General features: G+C 43.2%; 1 protein-coding gene across 8 annotated transcripts in view; it reads left to right on the forward strand.

Annotated features, from left to right (window-relative positions):
- Positions 1-12773, forward strand: part of ARID1B (AT-rich interaction domain 1B) — a 676179-nt gene that overhangs the window by 387152 nt on the left and 276254 nt on the right. For 5 of the 8 annotated variants that reach the window (XM_053293734.1, XM_053293751.1, XM_053293741.1 and 2 more), the window contains exon 5: positions 3028-3069. The exons of the other annotated variants lie outside the window; for them this stretch is intronic. In XM_053293734.1, coding sequence (XP_053149709.1) covers positions 3028-3069 — 42 coding nt within the window. The remainder of the gene's footprint in view (positions 1-3027; positions 3070-12773) is intronic. 8 annotated transcript variants of the gene reach the window in all.

Here is a 12773-nt window from a genome sequence, read left to right on the forward strand (position 1 = left end):
ATTACATTACATTACAATTGTAATGTCCTTCAATATATACAAACAAGTCTCAGTGCTGATGTTTATTTATTTATTTGATTCCTACTGAATTACAGTTTAGTTAGCAATAGCAATAGCACTTACATTTATATACCGCTTTATAGCCGGAGCTCTCTAAGCGGTTTACAATGATTTAGCATATTGCCCCCAACATTCTGGGTACTCATTTTACCGACCTCGGAAGGATGGAAGGCTGAGTCAACCTTGAGCCCCTGGTCAGGATTGAACTTGTAACCTTCTGGTTACAGGGCGGCAGTTTTACCACTGCGCCACCAGGGGCTCTTACTCAAAACATGTTACTCAAAACATTTTTACTTTTTATCTGTATCTATCTAATTTATATCTAATTCTTACTTATTCTACAAATAGCAGTTCTCATTGTGAATCTGCCATACACAAAGGCACATTTTCTGCCAGCTTGGTCATATTTTCTACTCCCCATGCTCTAATCAACCACTCTTTCAGTGATCTTGCTGAAATGTCCCTCCTTTGCAGGGGGAGGGGGACCACAGATAATTTTGCTAAAGAAAGCAAGTGCCAAAAACTACTTCAGCCTGTCCATTTAGATAGCCCAGTGGTATTACAATAATATCCAATATGATATTAGCAGAAATTACCAGAACTATTGCATAAATTATTTTTCTCCCAAAAAAGAATAAAAATAGTTTACTCAATAGTTCTGATAAATTTGATTAATTACGTTGATGCTTTTATTGTGGGGCAGTCCCAGCATATTATTTCTAAGCCTCTGATTGATGTAGTGCCAATTTTGATCCTTAGCTTTTTCATAGATCCTGCTCAATCATGGGGATTTAGATAACATTGGTACAGGTCAACCCCATTATCCACGGGGTTTCCGTTTCCACAGGTTTCCATGGGTAATGAAACTGCAGATAATGGGGTATTAAAGCGGTGAGAAACAGTACCTGCCCCTGGAAAATAAGTAAGTGCCTTACCATGCTCTGTGGGTCCCCAGATGTCCAGGAATGCCCCCCATCCCCCATTTTCCTGCAACAAATAGCAGAAAATGTTTCTTTTTTAAAATGAGCCACAAAATGGCTCTTTCCCCCAAAATGGTGGCCGGAAATGACCTTAGAGGTTATTTCCAGCCACCTCAACACAACGGATATGCGGAACCTAACCCTTTGTTTTCAGTGTAAGCCGAGGTTGTATGTCAGTTACCTGGCCATGGATATGCAGAACTGCAGATAACATGTGTGCGAATGGTGAGGTTCGCCAGAATATAATTTTCTAACATTTCTCCTTGATAGTGCTTAATGTAGAAAAGGCTGAACCTTGCATAAAGAGTTTTTTCTACTTTAAATCTGATATTGGATATTCAACTATCTTCTCATATCAATTCTTAGAAACATTTCCTTTATTTTATGGCAAGGATATCAATATTAGATAACTCTGGGATAGCAGACCTTTCATTTCCTAATAAAATTCACTCTACCTGTCTAATAAGGTTGTTTCTTTTTCAGTTTGATATGTCTCTACTGATCTTAAGTTTATTGTTGAAAATGAAATATGCCAATAGGGATATTCTGTGAAGACTTAAGTTGATATGATATGAGCCCCTGGTGGCGCAGTGGTAAAACTGCTGCCCTGTAACCAGAAGGTTACAAGTTTGATCCTGACCAGGGGCTCAAGGTTGACTCAGCCTTCCATCCTTCCGAGGTCGGTAAAATGAGTACCCAGAATGTTGGGGGCAATATGCTAAAATCATTGTAAACCGCTTAGAGAGCTCTGGCTATAGAGCGGTATATAAATGTAAGTGCTATTTCTATTGCTATATATTGCCAAACACTTATTACTGTGATAATGCATAGCATGTAATGCTATATCACTGGAAAATTCAATTTGTGAATATGTTAAGTACCAGTTTTTAATATGTACATGTATTATTTTATTCACCTTATTTTAAATTGTTTTAAGAATAAACCCTTTATAGTTTTGAAAGATCCCAGAGGTTTGATAATAATTATATCTATCTAAAACCCCATCACAGCTGCCTACTAGAGATGTACAAAACGATTTGAGCTCAAAAAAGCCATTTTAAGTGCTTCAGGCTGAAAACAAAACAGCCTAAAAATAAAGGGCCTGTTTCGTCTCGAAATAAAACTTCCCCATTTCAAGATCTTATTGTTTTTCATGTTTCAAGTGTCATTTTGGAGGGCTGTTTTTCCAGGGAGCACTAGTCTACCAATTGAGGTTAGTGAGTAGTCCATTACTCCGAGATGCACTAGGTCTGGAGTGGAGGCCTGGTCTACCTGCTTTGCATGGCGTTTAGACTAGGCCTCCACTCCGGACATAGTGCATTGGTCCTTCTCAAAGGATTGTCTACCTGCCGCATGAAGTGGGTAGACCAGACCTCTGCTCTGGACTTAGCATGTTGGCCCTCCTCAAAGGACTGGTTTATCTGCTGGCCCCAGCTGGTAGACCATCTCTCCCTGGAAAAACAGCCTTTCAAAACACTTCAAGTGTTTCATTGAAAGAGCCGGCTTGGCCACTGTTTCAATGAAACGTTTTGAGCATTTTGCGTTACTTTTCAAGCTCGGAATGAAACTTAAAATCCATTTTGTGCACACACCTGCTTCCTACATTTCTGGTATGCCCCTAGCCTTCTCCTCATCCTGAGCAGTGCAGTGAGCCTTCTTTGGGGCAGGATATTGAATGAATGGGGCCCAGGTCTTTTACAATGAGTATGGGATATGGTAACATTTTATTCAACTTCCTTTTCTCATGGCACATGAGAACACAAACTTTTGTATTCCTTCCCCTTGCAATAAGAATCTTACTTTTTTGTGGGAAGTATATTTAATTCATAGCTTTGTGCTATCTATTCTATTTCTAGACTTCTTGTGTTACAGGATTACACCATTCTGTTCCACCATACTTTCTCTCTCTTCAGGATTCCAGTGTTGTGGTCAAGATATATATTTTAAGTGGCTACCTTTGAAATGATATTTCTCCTTATAATTTCAGGTTGAAGTCTTGACCTCGGAGGATGCTTCCTTTGGACTCAAGGTCTGTAGTTGTTGAAGTTTTGTTTTCCTAGGTGCCATCAATTTAGGGTGGCTGATTTGATTTTACATGATAAATTAATTTTCTACCTGAAAATTGTATGGATCTTTGGTACATATCCATCACTTGGAATGATGTGTTTTGTTTAGTATTCTGAAGATGACATTTCACATAGTTTGGTGTTATTTCCACTTATTTTCTGAGTGAAATTTTCTTTGGGGGAGTCAAGTTGGAAAAGCAGAAGGCTACCAGGAACAGAAGGATTTTAAATGTGGTATTTCAGAGTATTGTTTTTTGTTCAGGATTCTGTTAAAATGTATCTTTATGTACTGGTAGCCATTGTTTGTTTGTAAAGTGGTTGATGATGATGTTCTAATTTGCACTGTGCTAAATTTTTAGGTTATTCTGTTTATACTTGTGGAGCCTGAGGTGTAATTTTGCAAACTTTAGCATTGATTTAATTTATTTGTGAAACCATGGCTAATGCATATTATGATATTGATCTCATTTCTTAATCATATCTAGTAGCAGATGATCCCAAGCAAGGCAGATTGTGTGTAGGCTATATAGCAAACTAGTGAGAAGAGAGAATGGCGAAGGGAAGAGGAGTAGGAATCTGGGAACATGAAGCTAAATCACGAGCTTCCTGCTGTTGAATATCCATATGGTATGATACCTCTGAAAAGACACAGCAGTAGCATAAATACCAAGGTAGAACAATCATAAGAAAAGAATTAGCATCTCAAAAATTATAAAGGGAAATCACGCACAAAATTAACTCTGAGGGGAAAGTCCAAATTAACAACTTAAAAGTTACTAAATATTTATGACAGCATGGTTTACTATTGTTGGGTTATTATGTTGTGATACCTGCAAAACATATTTAAAATCAGTTATTAAAAGTAAATAGAGCTGCTCCAGTGTTGTTTGATGTATTTAACATATGGTATTCTGTAGCATTTTCCAATTTTTATTTAATTCGCAACATGCATACAGAACATTCACTGAATATGTAATAAACCTGGAGGGTCAGCTCTGGCGAACTCATCTCCATAATCCTTCATGCTAGCTGAGTAAACAGAAGTATTACTGAAGATTATTGTAGCCAATGGCTCTCATTGACTGACCTATTCTGGAAAAGGCTATGCTGTTCTATGGTTATGTTGCAATTTGGCTACAGTATTAGGTCTGCTTTATATGTTACACAGGGGCCTGCCATGGGTAAAGTGCTTACCATGTAAACATTCCACTTGTGCCCCAATATGTTTAAACCTATTTAGCACATACACATCCTTTCATTTAGTGGTAGCAATCCAATGATCAGTAACTCAGGAGGGCGCACTGGTGGTATGCTAATGCGAACTCGGCCATTGCATATGGAACATGCTTTTTAAAGTAACAGGGTATTTATGGGTTGCATGGTTAGGTAACTTTACCCATGGCCTGCATCACATCTACATTGGGCCTTAAGATCAGTTTCACATGAATTGCAGTATAATGCTTCTTCAGTCGTACCAGTGTTGATGGCTTTTATTTTTGACAACTCTGAATCCATAGTGCTTATGCCTTTAATATATATAACTGGAGTTCTAAGTAGAACTTCATTTTTAAGGAAATTTTATAACAGAAGCCCAAGGCCTTATTCCAACCCTACATGATGTTTTTATTAACCAGTGTTTTTCAGCTTCATGAAATTGTGATTCCCCCCGTCCCTGCTATAAACTTCCTAAGGCTGCAGTCCACAAACTACTTTATGGATGCTTCTTTTCATAGAAACATAGGAAGCTGCCATATACTGAGTCAGACCAAAGGTCCATCTAGCTTAGTATTGTCTACACAGACTGGCAGCGGCTTCTCCAAGGTTGCAGGCAGGAGTCTCTCCCAGCCCTATCTTGGAGATGCCAGGGAAGGAACTTGGAACCTTGCAGGTGCCCTACCCAGAGCAGCCCCATCTCCTATGGGGAATATCTCACTGTGCTCACATGTCGTCTCCCATTCAAATGCAAACCAGAGTGGACTCTGCTTAGCAAAGAGCACAATTAATGCTTACTACCAAAATACCAACTCTCCCCCTTCCTCGGTGCAAGTGCAGAAAGAAAGGCGATTCTTGTAAAACCTCAGAAATGTCTGGATTCTTGCATGACTTAGTGGCCCTGCCCATTCCACAGGCATTGGCTGTGACTGAACTCCCAGTTTTTGGTGCTCTGGGTGCAGCATCTTATTAGGGTTAGCGCCTGAAGAGTCCCAAGTAGTTTTGGTAGGAGGCTCTGGGTTGTGAAGTTTGCGGTAGCCTTTGTAAGCCTGAGGGCTGGCAGGGCTCAGTTGCTTGTGCTAGCATTGGGGAAGAGAGGACGTAGCTGTGCAGCACAGCCATTTGCAGGTTGCATTTAGGCATTCTCCTCCCCTATGCAACTTAGCATAATAATTGGTTATAGCCACCCACCTTCACTGTGACTTCTTCACCAACCAGCTGTGCATGCTATCGCCCATGCTCCTGCACCCCCATTACCCAACCTTTAAACTTGTTTCATACTGCTTGTCCCCCAGCTGTTCTTCCCGCACTTACTCCTCCCTAAAATAATTTGGGTATTGAGTATTTTATAGAAAGGCAGGGCAGAACGTTTCAGAGAAATGATATACTGCACTCAGGCAGGGCCGTGCGACTGTAGCATTCCCATTTGCAACTCATGCTTTGGAAAGCCTTCTGTCTTGGATGCTAATGGTTATCTAGGTCTGTTACCTGTAGGGTATCCCAAATGGTTTGCACAGTCCCTGTCATATCCTCTTGGGAAACACTAGTGTAATCTAATACCTCTATCATATTCCATCATATTCAAGCCAATTCAGATCTATTGGTAACTTTATGTCTAGGGCAGAGATCCAAAGTATATGTCATTCATTTTGCCCATGTCTTTCGTCTAAACAGCTGTGTGTATGTTAGTTTTGCTACCTGCTCTCCTAAGACAATCAATTTATGCAAAGTAAAATTACTGAACATCAACTTTTAAAAAGTCTGTGTCTGGGAAGAAAAAGCAAAGTTACGAAATCCTCAGTGCTGATTATAAAAAGTAACTAACTACACACAGTTTCTAAATTATGAAAATTAGTTTATACAAATTGCCACAAGTCACCAGGTCTAGGAACCTTTAGAGTGCAAGTATTGAACAATTTGCTTATATAATGACTTAAAGCTTGATTTCCAATTTTTAGTGTGGTAATTGTTTGGCACACATTTTCATCCACTGGATCAGTAGCTGCTATCTGCTTTCCTCAATAGCTGATCCACCCAGAGTGGATCATACAGTGGACCATCCCGAGTATCCTGCAGTACAATATTAGTGGGTGATAATGGCTTGTGGAGATATATTCACTGTAGCCAATAATATGAACTGGCCCCAAGATTCTTTAATCATCAGTTCCAAAATTTCCAATAGTTTTAATTGTTATCTCTGCCCCCTTATTATGTGGAAATCTGTGCAAAGCAAATTACATAGTATTCCATATGCAGCATAGTAAGTGAACATGATTGGCAGCCTGACTAATAAAGCACCGGTGCAACAGGAGAAGTTTCTGAAAAGTCCAACTAACTCAGCTCCACTGCTCAGTGATAGAGGCAAATTTCAAGAACCTCCTCTTCCCCAGGAAGTGCTCTGTGCCACCCAAAATATGCCCCTGAGGATTGCACAGCTTTTTTTTTTTTTTTTTTACATTTATATCCTGCTCTTCCTCCAAGGAACCCAGAGCGGTGTACAACATACTTGAGTTTCTCTTTCACAACAACCCTGTGAAGTAGGTTAGGCTGAGAGAGAAGTGACTGGCCCAGAGGGCTTCCAAGTGAAGGGGAGGTCATTGAAACACACACACACACACACACACACACACACACACGTGCAGCATTAGTCTATTAGTCTGGAACTCTTCAGAAGCATTGGTGCTACACTGGTGCTTCACCCATTGTACTGGGTGCTTTCCAGATTACCTGCTACAACCATGGTAAAATCCTTCAGCTTGGCAGGATCTAATTGAAAATGATCCCCAGAATCTACAACAGAAAATACAGTTACTTTTTTGCAACGGACATACAGTTATAGCATTAAATTGCAGTGATAAAATCCAAAACAAGACATCGGAAATGTGAATGGCACCCTGCTGACAGCATAGGGGCTGCGGTGTCACAACACAGGAAGTACGGAAGCACACTCAGCAGATACATTGTGACACTGTTGTAGGGGTTAATCAGCAAAGCACCCTTGTGCTTTGTTAGGATGTCAGCTACTGTGGCCTTTCTTTTTGGCGGGACATCTAAAACACTGACTTAATTTATTAAAAATAATTAGAGCTGCTCTGTTGTTATTTTAAGTATTTAACATGTGAAGCATAACCATGAGTAAAAGGGCAATTTCTGAGGGTTGATTTTTTCTCCCTTAGAAGCAATTTTTATATATTTCATGTGAAAATTGTGGAGCAAAGAGCTCTGAAACAAACCTTTACTACAATGTGAAACATTTTAGTATTAAAAGATCATGCATAGTATGGTCCTATATTAAAGTGCATTTTTACAAAAGAAAAACTATTATTGCAGAATGCAAGGCAAATCTATTGTTTTACTCAACTTAATACATGGAATAAACACCAAAGTTCAAAACTATCTCTCTTTCTTTTCTTTTCTTTTCTTTTCTTTTCTTTCTTTCTTTCTTTCTTTCTTTCTTTCTTTCTTTCTTTCTTTCTTTCTTTTTGAGATCAGCTTTAATGCATTACAATGCACACAGGCTAAGTTTGATGCCATAACATCATCTCATTTAAAGCATTTCTATATTTGCAGTCCAATCCAAGGATGGCTTATTGTTTATTAAGCTTTGGCCACATGAAGCTCGCATATGCGCAAAGACTTTCTCACTGAGTTTAATGTGGATGGCAGTGGCCTGAGTGAGTGCATTCCCATTCAGTGCAAAAAACTAACCCAAGTTAATAAAAAAGCTCTTGCATACACAAGATCTCCACTGGGTATAATATATCCTTAAATCTGTCTAAAAAGTATTCTAGTTTTCATGTAGAAATCCATCAATACATTAGAGCCACACACATTTTGAGCTGCAGTATGAGTGAGATTATCAGTGAGGTCATTCACACAGTCAAAAACTGTGTTCAAAAACTGTGTGAAAGCAAGGCAGGAAGAAAAGCTACCCAGGTTCTTCAAAGTGGTCTCTGTCTTTTACACCAATGGGCTATGCGCCTGCGCAGAGATCTCATCGGAACCTAACGAGCTCAAATCTCCTGCTTTAGGCAGGAACCCCGCCTCCAGCTGCAATATGCAGCTGCGCCACTCGACATCCCCTCAGTCTTTGTCGTCCGCACTTCAGTAAACGTCATGGAATCTTTGGCTCGGCAACGAGTAGGACTGTGTTTCTTGAACCCTCTTTTTCTCTCCTGTTTTCCCTGTTTCACATCTCTTGTTTTCTTTTACACACAGTAGCAACTTGTACTTGGCATTTTTGTTTTTATGGTCCCTGCCTCCAACTTGGTTGGCTCCAATCCTGGCCGGGATGGGGCTTTGTGGCCAGCTGGCCAAAAGTTTTCTATTCCGGGCACAAAGAACTTTAAGAAATGTGCTCATTGTGGATCTTAGATCCCTTCCCCCAATACTCATACTGAGTGTCTTCTCTGACTGGGGGAATCCCACATTTTTGAGACCTGCATTCATTGCCAGAGGTTTACGAAGCGGGCTCAAAAGAATAGGGCTTCTCACTTGCGCGCTGCCCTGTGGGACTTGGCCCTCTGTTCTTCAGAGGCCTTGTCGTTGAAGCAGTAGTTTAAAATGGCTTATTTGATGCAGTTGGAGCGTTCGGACTCCACTCCTCTGGTGCGAGAACTCCCAACCTCGGTACCGATGCAATCAACACCTGCCTCAGACCTATCCATGGTTTCGGCCCCTTCTGTGCTGATGGATGACTTGCCTAAGCGCGCTTTACCTTCAGTACCAGACCCCTCTTCAGTCCCTTCTGTACCACCAAAGAAAGAAGCCTGCGCTTGTTCCGCATCTACCGGCAGGACAACACCTTCCGCCTATTCCCAAGAAGAAGAATCCCCCTCCAGTCTCTTCTTCGGAGGCTCCGCTGGTTAAGAAGCCGAAATTGGCATCTTCCAGGAATGGCTCAGAAGTTGTTGACCAGGCGTCAGAAGGTCGTCCGGCCATGGTACCAGTTCCTCCGATACCAAGTTCTACTGACCTTTGCCTTCATCCTAATTCTCCAGTGGCTTCGATGTCTCCAAGCCAGACACTTGACCGTACATTTATGGAACAGGAACTCTTGGTAGCGGCCGACGAACGAGATCATGCTACGTCTGACTACTAGCCCTATTCGCCGGACAAGCCTGCTGCGAATTCGACATGGCTGCCTAGAAGTTGTTCGTCTCCCATGCATGGCATGGAACAGCCCCGCCCCCAGTGGGAATCAGCGTGCCTGTTGGGACTCGGAGGAGCACTCCTCCGAGTACAGATATGGGAGAGATTGGGATCAACGTGGACTGTCATACACGGATCGATACTGTGACTCTGCGCGGGGTTCCATATATGTAGATAACAAACCCTCCTCCTATGGAGACTGGCGCCAGAAAGCCATCGTTTATAGACTGTATCCCTCTGATTACTGATCGGATTGTTCTGAATATGGGAAGCCCCAGTACGGATCTCGGTACCAAGAGGGATCAGCTTATGGAGACGCCAGGACTAATCATGATTGGTGTAAGGCCCCTTCGCATTCGGAAGGGAGGCCTCACTCTCCTCGACGAGACCTTCATGACTGCGCTAGTGGGCGCTCATCACCTTCTACGGTTCCGGTTCAGCCTCTGGTGCTGCAACCTTCCTCAGTACCGACTGCGACAGCAGATGGGTCAGTACTGAACCCATTAGATAACCATCTGGATCTTCCAGCTGTCCCTCTGGACTTGGCCCCGGTTCCAGTTGCACCTCCTGAGACGGGAAGTGAAAGTGAACCTGGCTCTCTGGACTTGGACACAGTTTTCCTGGCGTCATCCCCTTTGGACAATCATTCAGACTCTAAACCTATGTCTCTGCTGGAAGATCGGAAGCAATACTTGGCCTATGTGGCCCACATGACCTCAGCCCTCGGTGTGAGCCTTGATACGCAACAAAAGGGGGAATTGGACCCTTTATTCGGTCTCATTGATGCTGAGGCTAAGGTACTGGCCTCTCTACCACTGAACACTACCTTATTGGGAGTCATGCGTGGGCATTGGAAGAAGCCAGCAACTCTTTTGCAACCCAACAGGCATTTGGAGAATTTCTATAGGGTGCAGATGCAAGAGAATACGGCCTTCTTGAAGAATCATGCTATGCCTAGTTCCATTGTGGTGGAGGCATCCCTGCAAACGTCTAAAGGTCGCAGTCACTCTGCTCCGGGTGATAAGGAGGGTTGTAAGTTGGACTCCTTTGAGAGGAGACTCTACTCGGCATCAGCTCTGCATTTGCGGGTTGCCGATTACCAGGCCTATAATGGTAGGTATAACCATTTTTGTGGGAAAATATTGCCCCCTTTTTAGACTTCCTACCACAGGATAAGCGAGATCCAGTAAAGGCTTTTCTGCGTGAGGCTGTGCAGGTGGCAAAGCAAGAACTTTACTCAGGCAGACACTCTGTGGAGTGCACAGCAAAGGTGATGGCCATGTCTGTGGCTATCAGGAGGCATGCCTGGCTGTGTTCCTCCGGGCTGATCTATGAGGCCCACACTAGGATTGAGGATCTTCCCTTTGAAGGTTTGAGCCTCTTCATGGAACAAACTGATGGCACCTTACAGAGGTGCAGAAGTTGAGGAGTATGGCAAAATCTATGTTCTGCTCTTCCTTTGCTCCTAAGCTGCAGGATAAGCCAGACCAGTCTCGAACTGGACTGGGCCAGTTTGGTCCGGCACCCCCTCAAACCCCCCCGGTTCGGTTTGGTCCAGGGGGGTTTGCGGACCTTTTTTTTTTAACTTTACCCCCTTCAGGGGAGTTGTTGGAGGTGGAGGGGGGATCCCAGGCCATGTAGAGGCCAATTGTGCAGGCTTGGCAGCCTCTAAAATGGCTGCTGTGCCGGAGGGAGAAGGCCTGAACAGGCCGGTTTGGGCTGCAAAGGAGGCCGGCGGGGGGAGGGGGAACCTCCGCAGACCCCCCTACGCCCGCTGCCTCCAACAACTCCCCCAAAGGGGGTAAGGTTAAAAATAAATAAATAAATAATAAAACATCTGTGAGCCCCCGAACAGTCAGGGGATATTTGGTCTGGGGTTGGAACAAACAGGAGATGGTTCGATTCGACCCCAAACCATCAAACCCATTCGATGTCGAACCTGTTTGTACATCCCTAGAGGGTTGATCTGCTGTACCTGCAGTTTCATAAAGATAAGGTTGTGCTCTGATCGGATGTTCAATTACTTCTGAATGTAGTTTCTACCTTTCATCGTTCCCAACCACTCAGCTTGCCTGTATTTTTTCAAAACCTTTTGTCTGATGCAGAATGCAGGTTGCATCGTTTGGATGTTCAGAGGGCATTGTCCTTCTATGTTCAGAGGTTGGCAGAGTGGAGAAAAAAACTCCTTCTCTATTTGTTCTGCATGATGGGTCTCGCAAAGGCTTGCAAGTTTCTGCTCAGTCCCTGTCTAAGTGGATTGTTTCTACTATTGAACTTTGCTACACCTTGGCACATAAAAAATTGCCTGCAATCGTTAAGGTGCACTCAGTTCGGTCCATGGCAGCCTCTGTTGCCTTTGATCATGCTGTCCCTTTGGATACTATCTGTCAAGCAGCTACTTGGGCTTCTCCCCATTCCTTTATTCATCATTATGCTATTGATGCCAGGGCATGGAACGATGCTAAGTTTGGCAGGACTGTCCTGTAGTCTGTTTTCAGTTGATGTACTTTGTTCTTTGAAATAAATACTTCTTGCAGAGTGCATCCTTGTTTCTGTTTGTTCCCTCCACCAGGGGTGATAGTTTGTTATGTGCCCATTGATGTAAAAGACAGAGACTTCGTCGAAGAACTACTGGTTGCTTACCTGTAACTTTGGTTTTTCTAGTGGTCATCTGTCCTTTTACATACCCTCCCATCCTCCCCGCTGGGTCTACTGAAGGCAGACTCTGTGACTGAGGGGATGTGGAGTGGTGCAGCCTCATATAGCAGCTGGGGGCAGGGTTTTCGCCTAAATCAGGAGAATTGATCATTTTAGGTTCCGAAGAGGTCTCTGTGCAGGTGCATAGCCCACTGGTGTAAAAAAACAGATGACCACTGGAAGAACCAAAGATACAGGTAAGCAACCTGTAGTTTTCCTCCTACCTTGCTTCTAACAACCGAAATTGGAAGCACACTCAGCTCCCAAACCTGGGTAGAACACACAGTTTTTAACTGAGTGATCTCATGAAATTTAGAAGATCGTTCACATGACCAAAGTCGGGAGGGCTGGGGTGTGTGTGCAGGAGCCTGTTTGCCTTCCCCCACATTATAGGAGCCCAAACAGGGCTCCACCACCCACACACCCAGACAAACAGGAATGGGGAGAAAGGAAACCAGGCCACCAGAAATCCTGCAATGCACTACATGAGGAGCACTATGCATTGGGAAAATTCCTGCTGCTGGGCCGCTCCTTCTCCCCAGCTCTATGGCAAACATGGCTGCTGGCAGTCCGGAAGGTTCTGCCAGCTGCCCACGTGCCCACACAA

Source organism: Hemicordylus capensis, chromosome 1, assembly GCF_027244095.1.
Source record: "Hemicordylus capensis ecotype Gifberg chromosome 1, rHemCap1.1.pri, whole genome shotgun sequence".
Taxonomy (NCBI): Eukaryota; Metazoa; Chordata; class Lepidosauria; order Squamata; family Cordylidae; genus Hemicordylus; species Hemicordylus capensis.